This window comes from Pan troglodytes, chromosome 3 (assembly GCF_028858775.2).
Source record: "Pan troglodytes isolate AG18354 chromosome 3, NHGRI_mPanTro3-v2.0_pri, whole genome shotgun sequence".
Taxonomy (NCBI): domain Eukaryota; kingdom Metazoa; phylum Chordata; class Mammalia; order Primates; family Hominidae; genus Pan; species Pan troglodytes.
The window spans coordinates 45,372,003-45,386,327 of NC_072401.2; the positions used below are offsets into that span (position 1 = coordinate 45,372,003).

At 36.7% G+C, this 14,325-nt stretch overlaps 1 protein-coding gene across 20 annotated transcripts in view; it reads left to right on the plus strand.

Annotated features, from left to right (window-relative positions):
- WDFY3 (WD repeat and FYVE domain containing 3) overlaps positions 1-14,325 on the plus strand; it is a 296,268-nt gene that overhangs the window by 211,363 nt on the left and 70,580 nt on the right. For all 20 annotated transcript variants that reach the window (XR_002943524.3, XR_008547495.2, XR_010156549.1 and 17 more), the window contains 5 exons: positions 949-1,128; positions 3,112-3,345; positions 10,710-10,809; positions 12,586-12,746; positions 14,076-14,305. Coding sequence is in view for 17 of the 20 variants with exons in the window: in XM_001151618.8 (XP_001151618.1) it covers positions 949-1,128; positions 3,112-3,345; positions 10,710-10,809; positions 12,586-12,746; positions 14,076-14,305 (905 nt within the window). In the remaining 3 variants the exon portion in view is untranslated. The remainder of the gene's footprint in view (positions 1-948; positions 1,129-3,111; positions 3,346-10,709; positions 10,810-12,585; positions 12,747-14,075; positions 14,306-14,325) is intronic.

A 14,325-nucleotide genomic window follows, 5' to 3' on the forward strand; every position in this document is an offset into this window, starting at 1 on the left:
TACATATATGTAGTTTATGTTATTACAATAATATGTTATTTCAACTTTTAAAGTCACTTTCATTTGGAGGTCAGAAATGTTAACAATACAAGTTTCATTTGATTTTGTTTTTGCTTTTGTTCTGCTCTAATTATGTCTAACTTAGAGATGAAGAATTGAAAGAGTAAAAGACAGAACTGATGTTCCTATTGATCTGACAGGAATACTGTGAATAATGACCAGATTTGTTTATACAATTTAGGATTGTGTTGTAACAGGAAATATTAACTTGACTCCTTGAATTACATGTACCTGACAAATCTAATTTCAGCCAAAACTATTGTTGTATCATCTAAGAACAGAACATTACCATTAAATGTATTAATTTAGAATGTTTTAGGAGTCTCGTTTTGGTGCCTATTCATAAACAACTATAAAGACATAAGAAAAGTTTTTTAAAAGATACTCTCTGGGCAGGTATCAGAAGATATACATTGTTCAAATATATAGTATTCATTTTTTTTAATCATCATCATTGTTGTATTACATAATGCTTAAGAGTGAGGCTCAGAAAGGTGAAGTAACTTCCCCACCTTTTATCTTACTCCTAATTTAGCATGATGCACGATGGGGCAACATTAATGGTAATACAGCCACTTTGGTACCACCAACACTCATGGTAATAATAATGAATAATCAAAACCACTGATTCTAGTTAGCAGACCTGTGAGTAATCCAATGATTAGACAATGATCCTATCAGTTTCTAAGGGGATTTTTTGTTTTAGCTAGTTTCTAAATTTCTTTGCATGTGTGTATACATGTGTGTTTGCTCATATGTGTGGTTTACAGAGTTCTGGACCATCAATATATCCAGTTTCATAAGAATACTGAGTAATGGATTTTTAAAATAATTTATAGCAGTGTGAATAACTGTAACATAGTGTTTCCTCTCATGTCCCCATAACAGCCTTGGCAATCAGAAGAAGAGGGATCTTGGCTCCGAGAATATCCTGTGACCCTGATGCAGTTCTTCAGATATTTGTATCACAACGTGCCAGACCTTGCCTCCATGTGGATGAGCCCTGACTTCCTGTGTGCATTAGCAGCCACTGTCTTCCCCTTCAATATTCGCCCTTACTCAGAGATGGTAGGAAAGGGGGAGGAAAATGTCAGAACTGGAATTAGAATGTCAGAACTGGAATTAGTCTGTTTCAATGGTTAGCAGATTTTTTTTGACAGTCTTTTAAGTTTCTGACCAAGTTACAGTTTCATAACTTTATACATCACCTCTTGCATTATTGTCCGGTGTCCCCAGCTCCCCACAGTTTCCTTCTGCTTTCTCCTAAAATCACGGTGAACTCTACTTCCTTTTCTCATTCACCATATTCTTGTAAGTCCCTTGTTAGTAATTTCCCTTTTCAAGTAGTTGATTCATTTATTTTACGCGATGCCAGCTGTGTAGTTGTAAAATGTTCTTTTCCATTAAGATAACTCTAGTCCGAACAAATTTATTTATTTTTTATTTTAGGAAGTAGGTATTTGCTGGATTTAACTTTTGCCAATAAATTATAGGGTTGAAAGCAAATGTTGGTCCTTTCTTCCGCCTGACTTTTCTTTTTTCATTAAAGTTTTATTTTGCTTATTTTGTACTAACTTAAAAACTATTAGATTATAATCACATATAGTATAGATACTCTTTTGTTCTTTAAAATAAGCCCAAAAATGCTGCCTTGTTTCCTGCTTTGAAAATGTATTCACGTGGAAATTCACTGAAGCACATTTTTGCAGAGGGCTTGCAGGATAGTTTCATAACTTTAGAGTCTAAATACTATTCATTACAGTAACTAATAGTTCAGTTGACATAAATATTGGTGACTTTTCAAGACGAATGAACTACTGTAGTTTACACAAAACCATATAGCAGGGGCTTATCACTTACTTTTGCACGTTGATGTTGATTAGCTAATAAACTGTAAACATAAAACAGGTTTAAAAATAAATAGATAAAACACACCCAAAAGATAGTTATTCCTCCATAGTACTTCAAAATTTCATGATGTTTCTTCATATTTCCACCATATACTCTAGGACCTGGGATAAATGACCTTCTTTATACTAATTTTTCTCCATGTATAAAGGTACAATACTTATTCTAAAATGGTGGGGATTTTTAGGAGAAAGGCAAATGTGACACATGACCTTAATACCTTGGCTTGTTTATAATTTTAGAATCCTTATTTTTGGTTTAAAAAAAAAAAGACCTTCAATAATATATCAATATCTTTTCCTTGTCAGCATCTTTTTTTTTTTTTTTTTGAGACGGGGTTTCGCTCTTGTCATCCCGGCTGGAGTGCAATGGTGGCACGATCTCGGCTCACTGCAACCTCCATGTCCCAAGTTCAAGCGATTCTCCTGCGATTCTACTGCCTCACCCTCCTGAGTAGCTGAGATTACAGGCATGGACCACTACGCCTGGCCAATTTTTTTGTATTTTTAATAGAGATGGGGTTTCGCCATGTTGGCCAGGCTAGTCTCGAACTCCTGATCTCAGGTGATCCGCCTATGTCGGCCTCCCAAAGTGCTGGGATTACAGGCGTGAGCCACTGTGCCTGGCCATCAGCATCTTATAATTTGTTTGCTAGTCTCACTCTGTCACTTGGTTCAAAATTGGCACCAATATTGTTGTTTTTTTTTAAAATTTATTTGGGTTTTTTTTAACCTATAATAAATGGATCAGCCCTTACATGCTACCATTATGCCAGATTTTTATGTGAAATTCTGTGACATTTGACTTCACAGTAGGGGTAGAGTTCAAATATGGAAACATATTTATTCTCATTTTATTATTCCATATATTTTAAGTGCAGTTAGCCACAATAGACATATAATTCAACTTTAAGGTGACGTATTCTTAGTGGTCAGTCAGAAACACCGTATGTTGCGTAACCATGACATATGGTGCCAGATTACTACCTTGAAAGGAAGGGTCGAGTAAAGCAGAGTGAAATAATGTGCTGAATAGCTTAATAGGTGGAAAATGCTGCTGCTCCAGTTTTATTTTTAGGAAACACAGAAGTAAAAATGTCAGAGTCTAATGTGATTACCGTATCTTTCCACTTGATTTTACTAGGTGACTGACCTTGATGATGAAGTTGGATCTCCAGCAGAAGAGTTTAAAGCGTTTGCAGCAGACACAGGGATGAACAGGAGCCAATCAGAGTACTGCAATGTGGGCACCAAGACATATCTGACCAATCACCCGGCTAAAAAGTTCGTTTTTGACTTCATGCGGGTCTTAATCATAGACAACCTCTGTCTCACTCCTGCCAGCAAGCAAACTCCACTAATTGATCTTTTGTTGGAGGTAAAGAAAAAGAAATGCATTTGCATCTCTTTTGCATTACTTTTTAAATTAGAACATTAGTAACCAAACAAGTTCTATAACAAAGATTTCTAATTCCTCTCGTTTATGTGTAGGCAGAACATGTTATAGGCTGTGGAAAGTTCTTAATCCCACATGTGCTTTAAACCCTATCAATTTGTTCTTTTCCTTCCCTCAAGGATGTCTCTAATTCAGTCCTTTATCATCCTTTCTCTAAGAGCTGGCGAACTTCTTCTGTAAAAAGCCAAATAGTAAATATTTTAAGCTTGTGGGCCATACGGCCTCTGTCACATCTGTTCAAGTACGTTGTTGTAGCTAGAAAGCAGCCATGGACAATACGTAAGAGAATGAGCATGGCAGTGTTCTGATAAAACTTTATCTACAGAAACAGCACAGGCTGGATTTGGCCCACAGGCCATAGTGTGCCAACCCCTTCCCTGGACATTAACAGTGCCTAGTGGCATTGTCTTCTTACCTTATAATTTCCTACATCAGTTTCTCTTACCTGTCATTGCCAGGTATTACTGTTGTCAGTGTCCTGTGCAACTTAAGACATGGTGCATTGTACAGAACAGGTGCCCAGGATGTACTTGTTAAATTCCCCAAGGCAGCAAACTTCTAGGTTGGCTGCCTGCCCATTCTCCTGACAATTGATATGAATCAACTGATGCATCAGAAAATGAGAGTGGCTCTAAGCCTTTAAGTGACCTCATTGCTGGCTCTAGAAATTAGCTATCCCAGAAAAGCATTAAAAAATGTTTACCTAGAAAAGTCTGAAGATATCACAGAGAGAAAATTTAATACAATGTAATTAGTTGCATAAACATTAATGTTCTTTTGACCAATTCATATAAATAAGGTCAAACAGTCCATGCCAGGGGCTCTGAAAATAACATGTTTTATGAAAGAGTAAATCTGTGGAGAAGACTGCTTTTCTCCCTGAGGAACTGCACTGTCTCTCAGCAGTTTGACAGCTGAACCTGAGATTTTTTTTGTGCTCCCTCTAGTGGCTAGTACAGTTAGCTTATAAATAGAAACCTGAAAACCACATGTTTATCTTATTCATGCGAAAGTATCTCAATTTGGTCAATTTTTTAAAAAATCACTAACGTAATTAGGGTACCAGTTATGCTAAGCATTTAACCAGGATGACAGTGTTTAATAATGGCAGGAGAATAATTGGTTTCCTCACTAATGCATGTGGTAGAATTAAAAAGCAGGCCCAATGGAACGTCTCCCCTTTGGAAACTTTAAAAGCTCTAAGAGAGATGGCCAGTATCTTACTGTATAGGGTAAAAATTTGAAGCATTTTATGAAAAAGTGAAATAGTTTATCGGAAAATAATAGGATAAAGTCCAGAAGAGATGTGTGCAAGAAAGCATAACTGATCAAAAAAGGAAAATACATACATGAAAGATATGGAATGACTGGAAACATACAGTGATAGCATTTTCAAGCTTCTGGAACCTGAATAGCTAATTAATTACCCATATATAAATTGTATAATTGCCCTTTATTTTTGTTTTCTATATTTTTTAGTAGGAAGAATTTGATATATAATAACATGTATTAACCTTGAAGTAAGGTTCTCTTTGTTGTGGGCGTGAATTTGCCCTACGGTAGAATAGTGCTTCATTATACTAGGGAGTAGGAGTACAGTTCAGGGAAAAGCAGGGGGTGTCAGGATTGAAGCTTCCAGATAGATTATAAACTGCTTAGAGAACAACTTTCATGTGTTCCTTCATCTCTCACAACTTTTAGCACAGTGCCTTGGTGTATTCTGTCAGTACAGTAAGTCCTCACTTAACGTCATTGATAAGTTCTTGGTAGCTGCAACTTTAAGCAAAATGATGTGTAACAAAACTAAATTTTTTTCCTTGTCAACCTTATAATAAAACTAGGTTGAAGGAAATGATGTTATTTGAGGAACTGCTGTACATTGTTTCACTTAAAGTTGCAGTTGCCAGGAGCCTGTCAATGACATTAAGTAAGGCTTAGTGTATTTTTGAATCATTTAACTATTAACTTCATCCCTGGAAATTCCCAAACAGGAAGATAGGATACTATCTAATAAAGAACATAGAAATTTACTTTTAAATATTTTGAGTATCTTTAATATACATATGCAGAATACATATACAAAAAAATTTATATTAATTAAATATTAACATTCTATGTCTTCCAATGGTGTAACAGAATAAATTATAAACATATGATTTTGAAAATTATGATTATGAAGTCTTTATCCATGAAGAGATTCAAGAAGAAAATTAGGTTGAGCATGGTGGCTCATGTCTGTAATCCCAACACTTTCTTTGGGAGGTCAAGGCAGAAGGATTGCTTAAAGTTAGGAGTTCAAGACCAACCCAGGCAACAGGTGAAATCCCATCTTTACAAAAAAATTAGCCATAGCCAGTGTTGTGGTGCGTGCCTGTATCCTACCTACTGGAGGCTAAGGTGGAAGGATCGCTTGAGCCCAGGTGTTCAAAGTTGCAGTGAGCCGTAATTACACCACTGCATTCCAATGCATTCCAGCCTGGGTGTCAGAGTGAGACCCTGTCTCAAAAAAAAAAAAAAAAGAGAGAGAGAATTATCTTACATATTTACCATTTACCTTTGTGAAGGAAGGGGCTTGAACATCTGAGTCCAGTAAATGTGAACCAGAGCATCTTCAGTCCTATGAGTGTTAGAATTTCATCATAAAAGTATCTACTTACTTGATTATACCTACAAAAGAACATGTAAAATTATCTTCATTAGCAGTAAAATTCATTAGCATAAAAGTAGGAGATTCCCATTCATATAGACTGGCTTTAGTGTGACTGAGGCCAAATACAAGGGAAGTAGTGTGGTGTGGCAGAAAGCTAGAGCATGGGTTTGAGAGTAAGAAGTGCCTGGGTTTAAATTCTGGCCCTGTTGTTTATTATATAAGCATTTTCATCTTCCCAAGCTAAATTCATTCTCTAGAGAATGATATTATTTACCATCTCTCTTACAAGATTATTGTGAGGATTAAATATATGTACATCACCCAACAAAAAGTATTTTGAGGAATTACATGTGTGCTGGATATAGCTGTGCGGCCTTGACCAAGTTCAATTCTCTTCACATCTATACAGTTTACACATCTGTAAAATGATATAAAAGTGAACCTCTCTCTGAGAATTATTGTGAAAACTAAATAAGATTTAATATTCATAACACAGTGCCCAACACTTAAACATACTCAAAAAATTGACTACATGGCCTGTGTTGGCTTCTACAAGGGTGCCTAGAGACTCTTCTCCTAGCTCCTGTTTATCAGTGCCCTGTGCTGTCACCACCAGACTTCTCATGAAGAGCCAAATGAATTTGCTGCAAATAAATACCGTGGCAATGGGAAGAAAGTGCATGAGAACAGCTCAAACAGATTTGTGTATACCTGGAGGTAAAGATAATGAAACTGAGAGGGTGCTGACTTGGAGTGCGTGTTAGTCCAAGCTCACACTGCTAATAAAGACATACCCGAGACTGGGTATGTCTTCATAAAGGAACATTTATAAAAATTTTCCTTTATATAAATTTTATAAATTTATAAAAATAAAAATTTATAAAGGAAAGAGGTTTAATTGACTCATAATTCAGCATCCTGAGGGGATGCCTCAGGAAACTTACAGTCATGGCAGAAGGGGAAGCAAACACATCCATCTTCACATGGTGGCAGCAAGGACAAGTGCAGAATGAAGTAGGGGAAAACCCCCTTATAAAACCATCAGATCTCATGAGAACTCACTCACTATCACAAGAACAGCATGAGAGTAACCACCCCCATGATTTAATTACCTTCCAGTGTGTCCCTCTCATGACTTGTGGGGATTATGGGAGCTACAATTCAAGATGAGATTTGGTAGGGGATACAGCCAACATAAGCACGTTGCTATGGTCTGAGGAGTTTACTGGACTCTATTCCAACCATCTTCTACAAGAGCTCCCCATTGTCATACATCAGAGTGAAACCCACCCTGAGGAACTACAGGGAAACAAGCAAAAAACAATGGCAAATTGGGCAAAGAGAGCACCACAAAATAACTCAGAGAGGAAAAATCAGTCAACAGGCAGACTACAGTCAGAATCAGGAGTCTCAAAATCCTATCTTTAAAGGCTTCCAGCCCATTACAGAAACAGGACAGAATTCCAAAGGCCTTCCTTCCATAGCCACTGTGCTGTCTACCCATGGGCAGCAGATGCGTAAGGGCTGTCTGGCCTGTGTGTGGGACACAAAGATCCTGGGTAGTGTCCCCAAGACCTTAAAAAGGAGACTGATGGATATGTTGACTGGCTTTGCTGTTTTCACCAGGAAAACAGATCTGACCACCAGAGTCCAGAGCAGATCACCGTGCCTGTCCTGCCTTCATTCTGGTTGTCTGGTGGGCCAACCAGTCTTATCTAAAAGAGTGATGAAGAGATTGTAGCCCACACTTTGCAGATTTGCTCTTGTGCTTTTAACTTTCATAAGGAGATTTTAGTAGAGTGGGGAGAGTATGACATAACTGGTGAAGCCATGGGCTTTGGCTTCACAGAAACTGAGATTTGAATCCTAGTTGTGACTTGACCAAGTGACTTACTCTCTCTAAGCCTCAATTAACTTATTTCTAAAATGGGGATGTTAGTATCTATTTCAAGGATATTTTCCTGACTATATGAGATAATGTGTATATATATAAGCCCTGTGTCTGGCACAAAACAGTAGTCCAGTGAATTGTTTAAAAAGAAAAAGAACACCTCCGAGACAATAATGCATGCTTTCATAAAATGTTAAGTCCTTGAAAAGTTAGACTGCTATACATCTCAGTAAGAACATCAAACTAGGCCACTAGGACCAGTAACAAGTGTAAATTCTGGGTCCTCATCATTCGTGTAACAGTTTTATTGAGATGAATCAGAAGATTAAATGCCTGTTGATGACTGAGCCAGTCTTAAATCCTTCTGGAATAAGAAAGAATATTATTTTAATAAAAATAAATGTTATTCACCAAGCATTTCTGTATGTTTAATAGTCCCTTTGTTTTACAGACTTCAAAACTTTTTCTAGTTAAGATTTGATAAGCCCTACTCATTACTAATCTCATTAAACACCTTGAGTTGATTATGAACCTGAAAGAGTAGCTTTCTTTTTTTAAGACAGGGTCTTGGTCTGTTGCATAGTCTGGAATGCAGTGGCACAGTCATGGCTCATTGCATCCTTGACCTGCTGAGGTCAATCAATCCTCCCAACTCAGCCTCCCAAGTAGCTATGACTACAGGCACACACCACCATGCCAGACCTTTTTTTTTTTTTTTTGGTAGAGACAGGGTTTTGCCATGTTCCCCAGGCTGGTCTTGAACTCCTGCGTTCAAGTAATCCACCTGCCTTAGCCTCCCAAAATACTGGGATTATAGGCATGAGCCACCGTGCCCAGCCAGGAGTACCATTTTTTTCAAAATGTTTATGTCCTTCTGTGACTGGAGAGCTTTATTCCTTAGCAAATTATGATGACTCAAGCTATTGGAAAAAATGGTCTCTGATATAAGGAAAGCCTCCTGGAACTATCAGTCTGCTGTTAATCACTTAAAAGTTCTCACATCCTCTTCAGTTTATAGGGATAAGACTCCCAATGTAGTATCAGCTTGAAAGGACTAGACAGGCCTTGGTCACAAGTCTCCTGCTCGCTATTGTATTAATCTGTTCAAATACACAGGAAAATTTATAAAGATAAAAACATGAGATGTTCTTCACTTTTTCCCAAATTAGTTTAATGACAAACCAAACTCCTAAGCACTGGTATTCTTTTAATTCTTACTAGACCCATATTTTGTCATTTTAAAACAAAATGAATAGTCTCATGCAGAAGAGAGAGCAATTTTCCTTACAATTTTGGTTTAGCAGTTGGCTTTTGAGAACTTAAGCTAGTATTCTTGTTCTCAATGTAGAACTTTTATTCTAGCTACTTTCTTAAAACATTTAATAGGACCACCTTGAAAATCAGAATAGAAGGGAAAATAGAACAGCATTCCAAAAGCCCACCTTTGTAACAGGGTCATAAATACAGTCCTGGATCTCTCTATTCAAGAATAAGTAGGTTCTTCCATTTCACTTGCAAAACCTCAATACTGTGCCTGAATCTAAAACATACAGATCTCTTTTTAAGAAAGGAAGTTATGACATTTATTGAATTGTTTAATATCCAACTCCTATCAAAAACCTGGCTGAAACTACTGGCATTTGAGGATGACAAAAGGCTCTTTCCTACATCTCATCCCTCTGTTCCCAGTTCCTTGCTACTCACTGGATCAGATAGTGGAAAGTTATGCACCTGGATTTTCATACCCTAATTACAAGTAGAATTGTTGTCAGTAGACTACAGTTTAACTTTGTGCTCTACACTTTAACATAAGATAATTTTCAAAATCATCTTTGTACATTGTAAAACTTAACAAAGATACCACCTATATAGGGTTGTTCACCGTCCTCCTTACAAAAACCCACAGAGAACATTCCTGTCAGAACAATTTTAGGAAAACATATGTCTTTGCTGACAATCTATTGTGTTTTTCTTTCCTTCTTACTTTTTTTAATAAAAGGTTCTTGCTGTATTGCACAGGCTTGACTCAAAATCATGTGATCCTCCCACCCCAGCCTCCCTAGTGGCTGGGACTGTAGGCACTTGACGCTATGTGTTTCTTTTTATAGACAATAAAAAGCTTTGTAAACCATTTTTTGCTTGACACCTATGAAGCTCAGAGCTAAATTGTGTGCTTAGTTTTTTGTTACAAATGTATTTCCCCTCCCTATTGACATGCCCTCTTGATTACTAGATTCTTGGGTTTTTGTATTAGTTTTAATTGCTTTATAATTCATTTGTTATTTATTTTACCTGTATTTCATTGTAAACCGCCATATCTCTTTTGGAAGTGAGGTGTGATAATAGTCAAGTATTTATTATATTATTGTAGTTTATATTGTTATAAACTGTTATAAGTTTTTATATAACAATATTATATATAGTTTTATATATTATATATACTATATATTATATAATATAAACTATAACAATATAACAAATATAATGTTTAGAATACTATGTTTTAAAGAATGGATTCAAAAGAAGATGATGTTTCACCTTTGCTTTAAATTTTTTTTAATTCTGTAGTCAGAAAATACGTGAAAGACCATAAGCATAGCATGTATACCATCTCTCATGGCATTTAAAACAAATTTATTAGTAGAATTTTTTAATCTTTTTAATATATTAGGTAATGTAAATGTGGTTGAGCTCAAATTTTTGTTTTAGTTGGTTCTGTTTCTAATTCTAAATTTTCTTGATTAGGCTTCCCCTGAAAGGTCTACAAGAACTCAGCAAAAAGAATTTCAAACTTACATTTTGGATAGTGTGATGGACCATTTGCTTGCAGCTGATGTGTTATTAGGTAATTCTGTGTTTTTATTTTATAGAAATACCTATAATCACTTTCCTCTCTAAGCCCCAAGTAAAACTACTTTTTAACATCAGCGTTTTTCTTTCCTTTTTTGTCTAGCTTCTCATACTCAACATTATATTTGTGAGATTTGTCTATCTTGTTGCATGTAGCAGGAGTACATTATAGTATTTCATCATGTGAATATATGAATTTGTCATTTTACTCTTGACATATATGAAAGTTTTCAGCTTGAGATAATTATTTTAACAGCTGCTATGAACATTCATGTTCATATGGACCACATAGGTGTACAATACTTACACATATCTGTTGAGTATATACCTATGAGTGGAATTGTTAGGTCATAGGTATATGTATGTTATCTTTTTAGTATGGCTTCCAGGACATAGAGTCAAAACACATTGAAATGTGTTTTTTCTGTATGTCTGTATCTAATTACAATACAAATATAAAACTTAATACATTTACAGTGAAGCCAACATTTGTGTATAAAACAAAGTAGAATTATAAAAGAAGGAAACATAATGGGTTAGTATACTATATATGCTACTTTTGAGTTCCTAGCAATAATGCTAATCATATAACCTCTGTGCTATTAAATTACAATTTTTTTCCCGAAGTAAATTTGCCAGGAAATCTTTAGTATTGTCTTAACATGCAACTGTGCGCTCTCAAAGTCAAGTCACACTTTTGTACTTATTCTTACCAGTTTAGAGCAGTCATACTACACAAAGACACAACACAAATAATTTTGCTTAATGGGGCAATTTAGCATTAGGTGAGAATAATAAAAATCAAATTCTGTGGCACCTCCAGAATTTCTATGGAGGAAGGGCTTAAAGCAGTGGTCCCCAACCTTTTTGGCACTGGGGACCAGTTTCATGGAGGACAGTTTTTCCACAGACTAAGGGGGGATTACGATTTTGCGATGATTCAAGCATTACATTTATCATTTGATTCTCAGAAGGACTGTGCAACCCTGGATCCCTTGCATGCACGGTTCATAATAGGGCTTGCACTCCAATGAGAATCTAATGCCGCTGCTGATATGACAGAAGGAGCTCAGGTGGTAATGCTTGCACACCCACCTCACACCTCCTGCTGTGTGGTCCGTTCCATGGCCTGGGAGTTGGGGACCCCTGGCTTAGAGGAAGCATTCTGGTTAGGAGGAGGAGCTAGGAGGATTAGTCTGAAAGCAATATGTATATGGCAAACACACTGAAAACACTCGGATAGCTTTAGAAAGAGAGAGAGCTGATGGTAATGATGGAGGGGCTAAACACACCCCTCAACAATGATTATACTTTATTTTTCACAATTTTCCTGAAGCTCTCTTCTGTCTGTGTTACTTCACTGCTATTAGAGCTATACACTAAAACAGAGTTTTGTTTCACAGTTTTACCCTTTATTACATACACAAAATCAATTAAGAGCTAATAAACTGGCCCGTTTTCTCTCAAATGGAGAACAGCTGTGACTGACAGTTTATGTTGAGGAACTGCTTGTTTATCACAGACTCTCTTTAGGCAATAGGAGACTCCACAGGTAGTTTCAATCCATAACGCTTTATCCTGCTGAAATTATTTATCCTGATTTCTGGCCATTGAATGTCACTTTCTTCAAGTAGTGCATAAAAGCTAGTAGTCATATTGCTACCTGTTGTAGATACACTTATTTTACCTTAGCCTGATTTTTTTTTTGAGGATCTGGTCCTGTGTTGGTAGATATCAATTTTCTTAGACTTTTTTTCCTACTGGAATTTAGGGGAAGATGCATCTCTGCCTATTACCAGTGGAGGAAGCTACCAGGTATTGGTGAACAATGTGTTTTATTTCACACAGCGTGTGGTGGACAAGCTTTGGCAAGGCATGTTCAACAAAGAATCTAAACTTCTTATAGATTTTATAATTCAACTAATTGCACAGGTAATCCATTGTCACTATCAGTTGTAGAGTACATGTTTTCCTGTTTTGCCTATGGTGTCAAAATTGTTGAAATTAAATATAACTAATAAGATAATGAATGTTAACATTTAAGAAAAAGCTAAGCTTATTAAAAGTGAATAGAGACAGGCTGGGCGCAGTGACTCACACCTGTAGTATCAGCACTTTGGGAGGCCAAGGCAGGTGGATCACTTGAGGTCAAAAGTTGGAGACCAGCCTGACCGACATGGTGAGACCCTGTCTCTGCTGAAAATACAAAAATTAGCCAGGCATGTTGGTGCGCGCCTGTAATTCCAGCTACTTGGGAGGTGGAGGCAGGAGAATCATTTGAACCTGGGAGGTGGAGTTGCAGTGAGCCAAGATCACAGTACTGCACTCCAGCCTGGGTGACAGAGCAAGACTCCGTCTCAAAAAAAAAAAAAAAAAACTGAATAGAGATACAGACTTTGAACCCCTCCCCTATTACCAATTGCCTGGTGCCAATGTGTCCTTTGTAAAGTTGCCTAGGTATTATTCTTTGCTACCCAGATAGATTTAAATACCTTAATACAGTAATACAGTTTGGTAGGTTTGTACTGTATACTACATCCATGTGTAAAGGCTTACACAGCATGAAGAGTTGATATTAAAAGAATATTCTCTTATCAGTTGAATCTTTACAAAGTTCCTTGTAGTCTATATTCTCTTGAAGTTGTTATTTTTTGTGCATGTTCACAGTACTTTTAATTAAGGGTTTGGCCTGGTTTGGCACAATTGATTAATCTTATTTAATACTTAATGTAGAAAGTAAGAAATAATTGTTACATGTTTTGTTAGCATATGCTACACAGATACATAGGCTCTGTCATGTCACCTAAGACATTTGTATTTAAGCCAAAGAGAAAAATTCTCAAATGAGGGGATGAAATTAGAATGTCAAAAAAAAATGATTTTAGTAACATCTTAATTTTTTTCAGTACTTTTGAATATAGATCATTTATCCTAACAAAATATATTTGTGAGGAGACTCCCCTAGCTGTCACATCCTCGTGTTCTCAGGGAGACTGCTCTGCCCCACAGCATCGTTAGTGGCTCTCCTCCCTGGGAGCTCTTTTTTTTACGTAGCCCTCATATCATTCATTAAATGGTATTGATGTGTCTCATGGGTTCTGAAATCCATAATAGTAAGAGCTTTGTATCTTTTAACTTAGCACCTTCATACTTAGCATGGCATCTGGTATATAATAGACCTAATAAAAGTTCATGTATGAATGATTAACAGGTGTTTTACTTTTGTCTATTATACTAAAAACATACCTTTCATGTCTTTAGTCAAAGAGAAGATCACAGGGATTGTCACTGGATGCAGTGTATCATTGCCTCAATAGGACCATCTTGTACCAGTTCTCACGGGCACACAAAACCGTTCCTCAGCAAGTAGCTCTGCTTGATTCACTCAGGGTCCTCACTGTAAACAGAAACTTGATCCTGGGACCTGGGAACCATGACCAAGAATTCATTAGCTGTCTGGCCCACTGCTTGATAAATCTACATGTTGGAAGGTAAATCCTTTAGGTTCAGT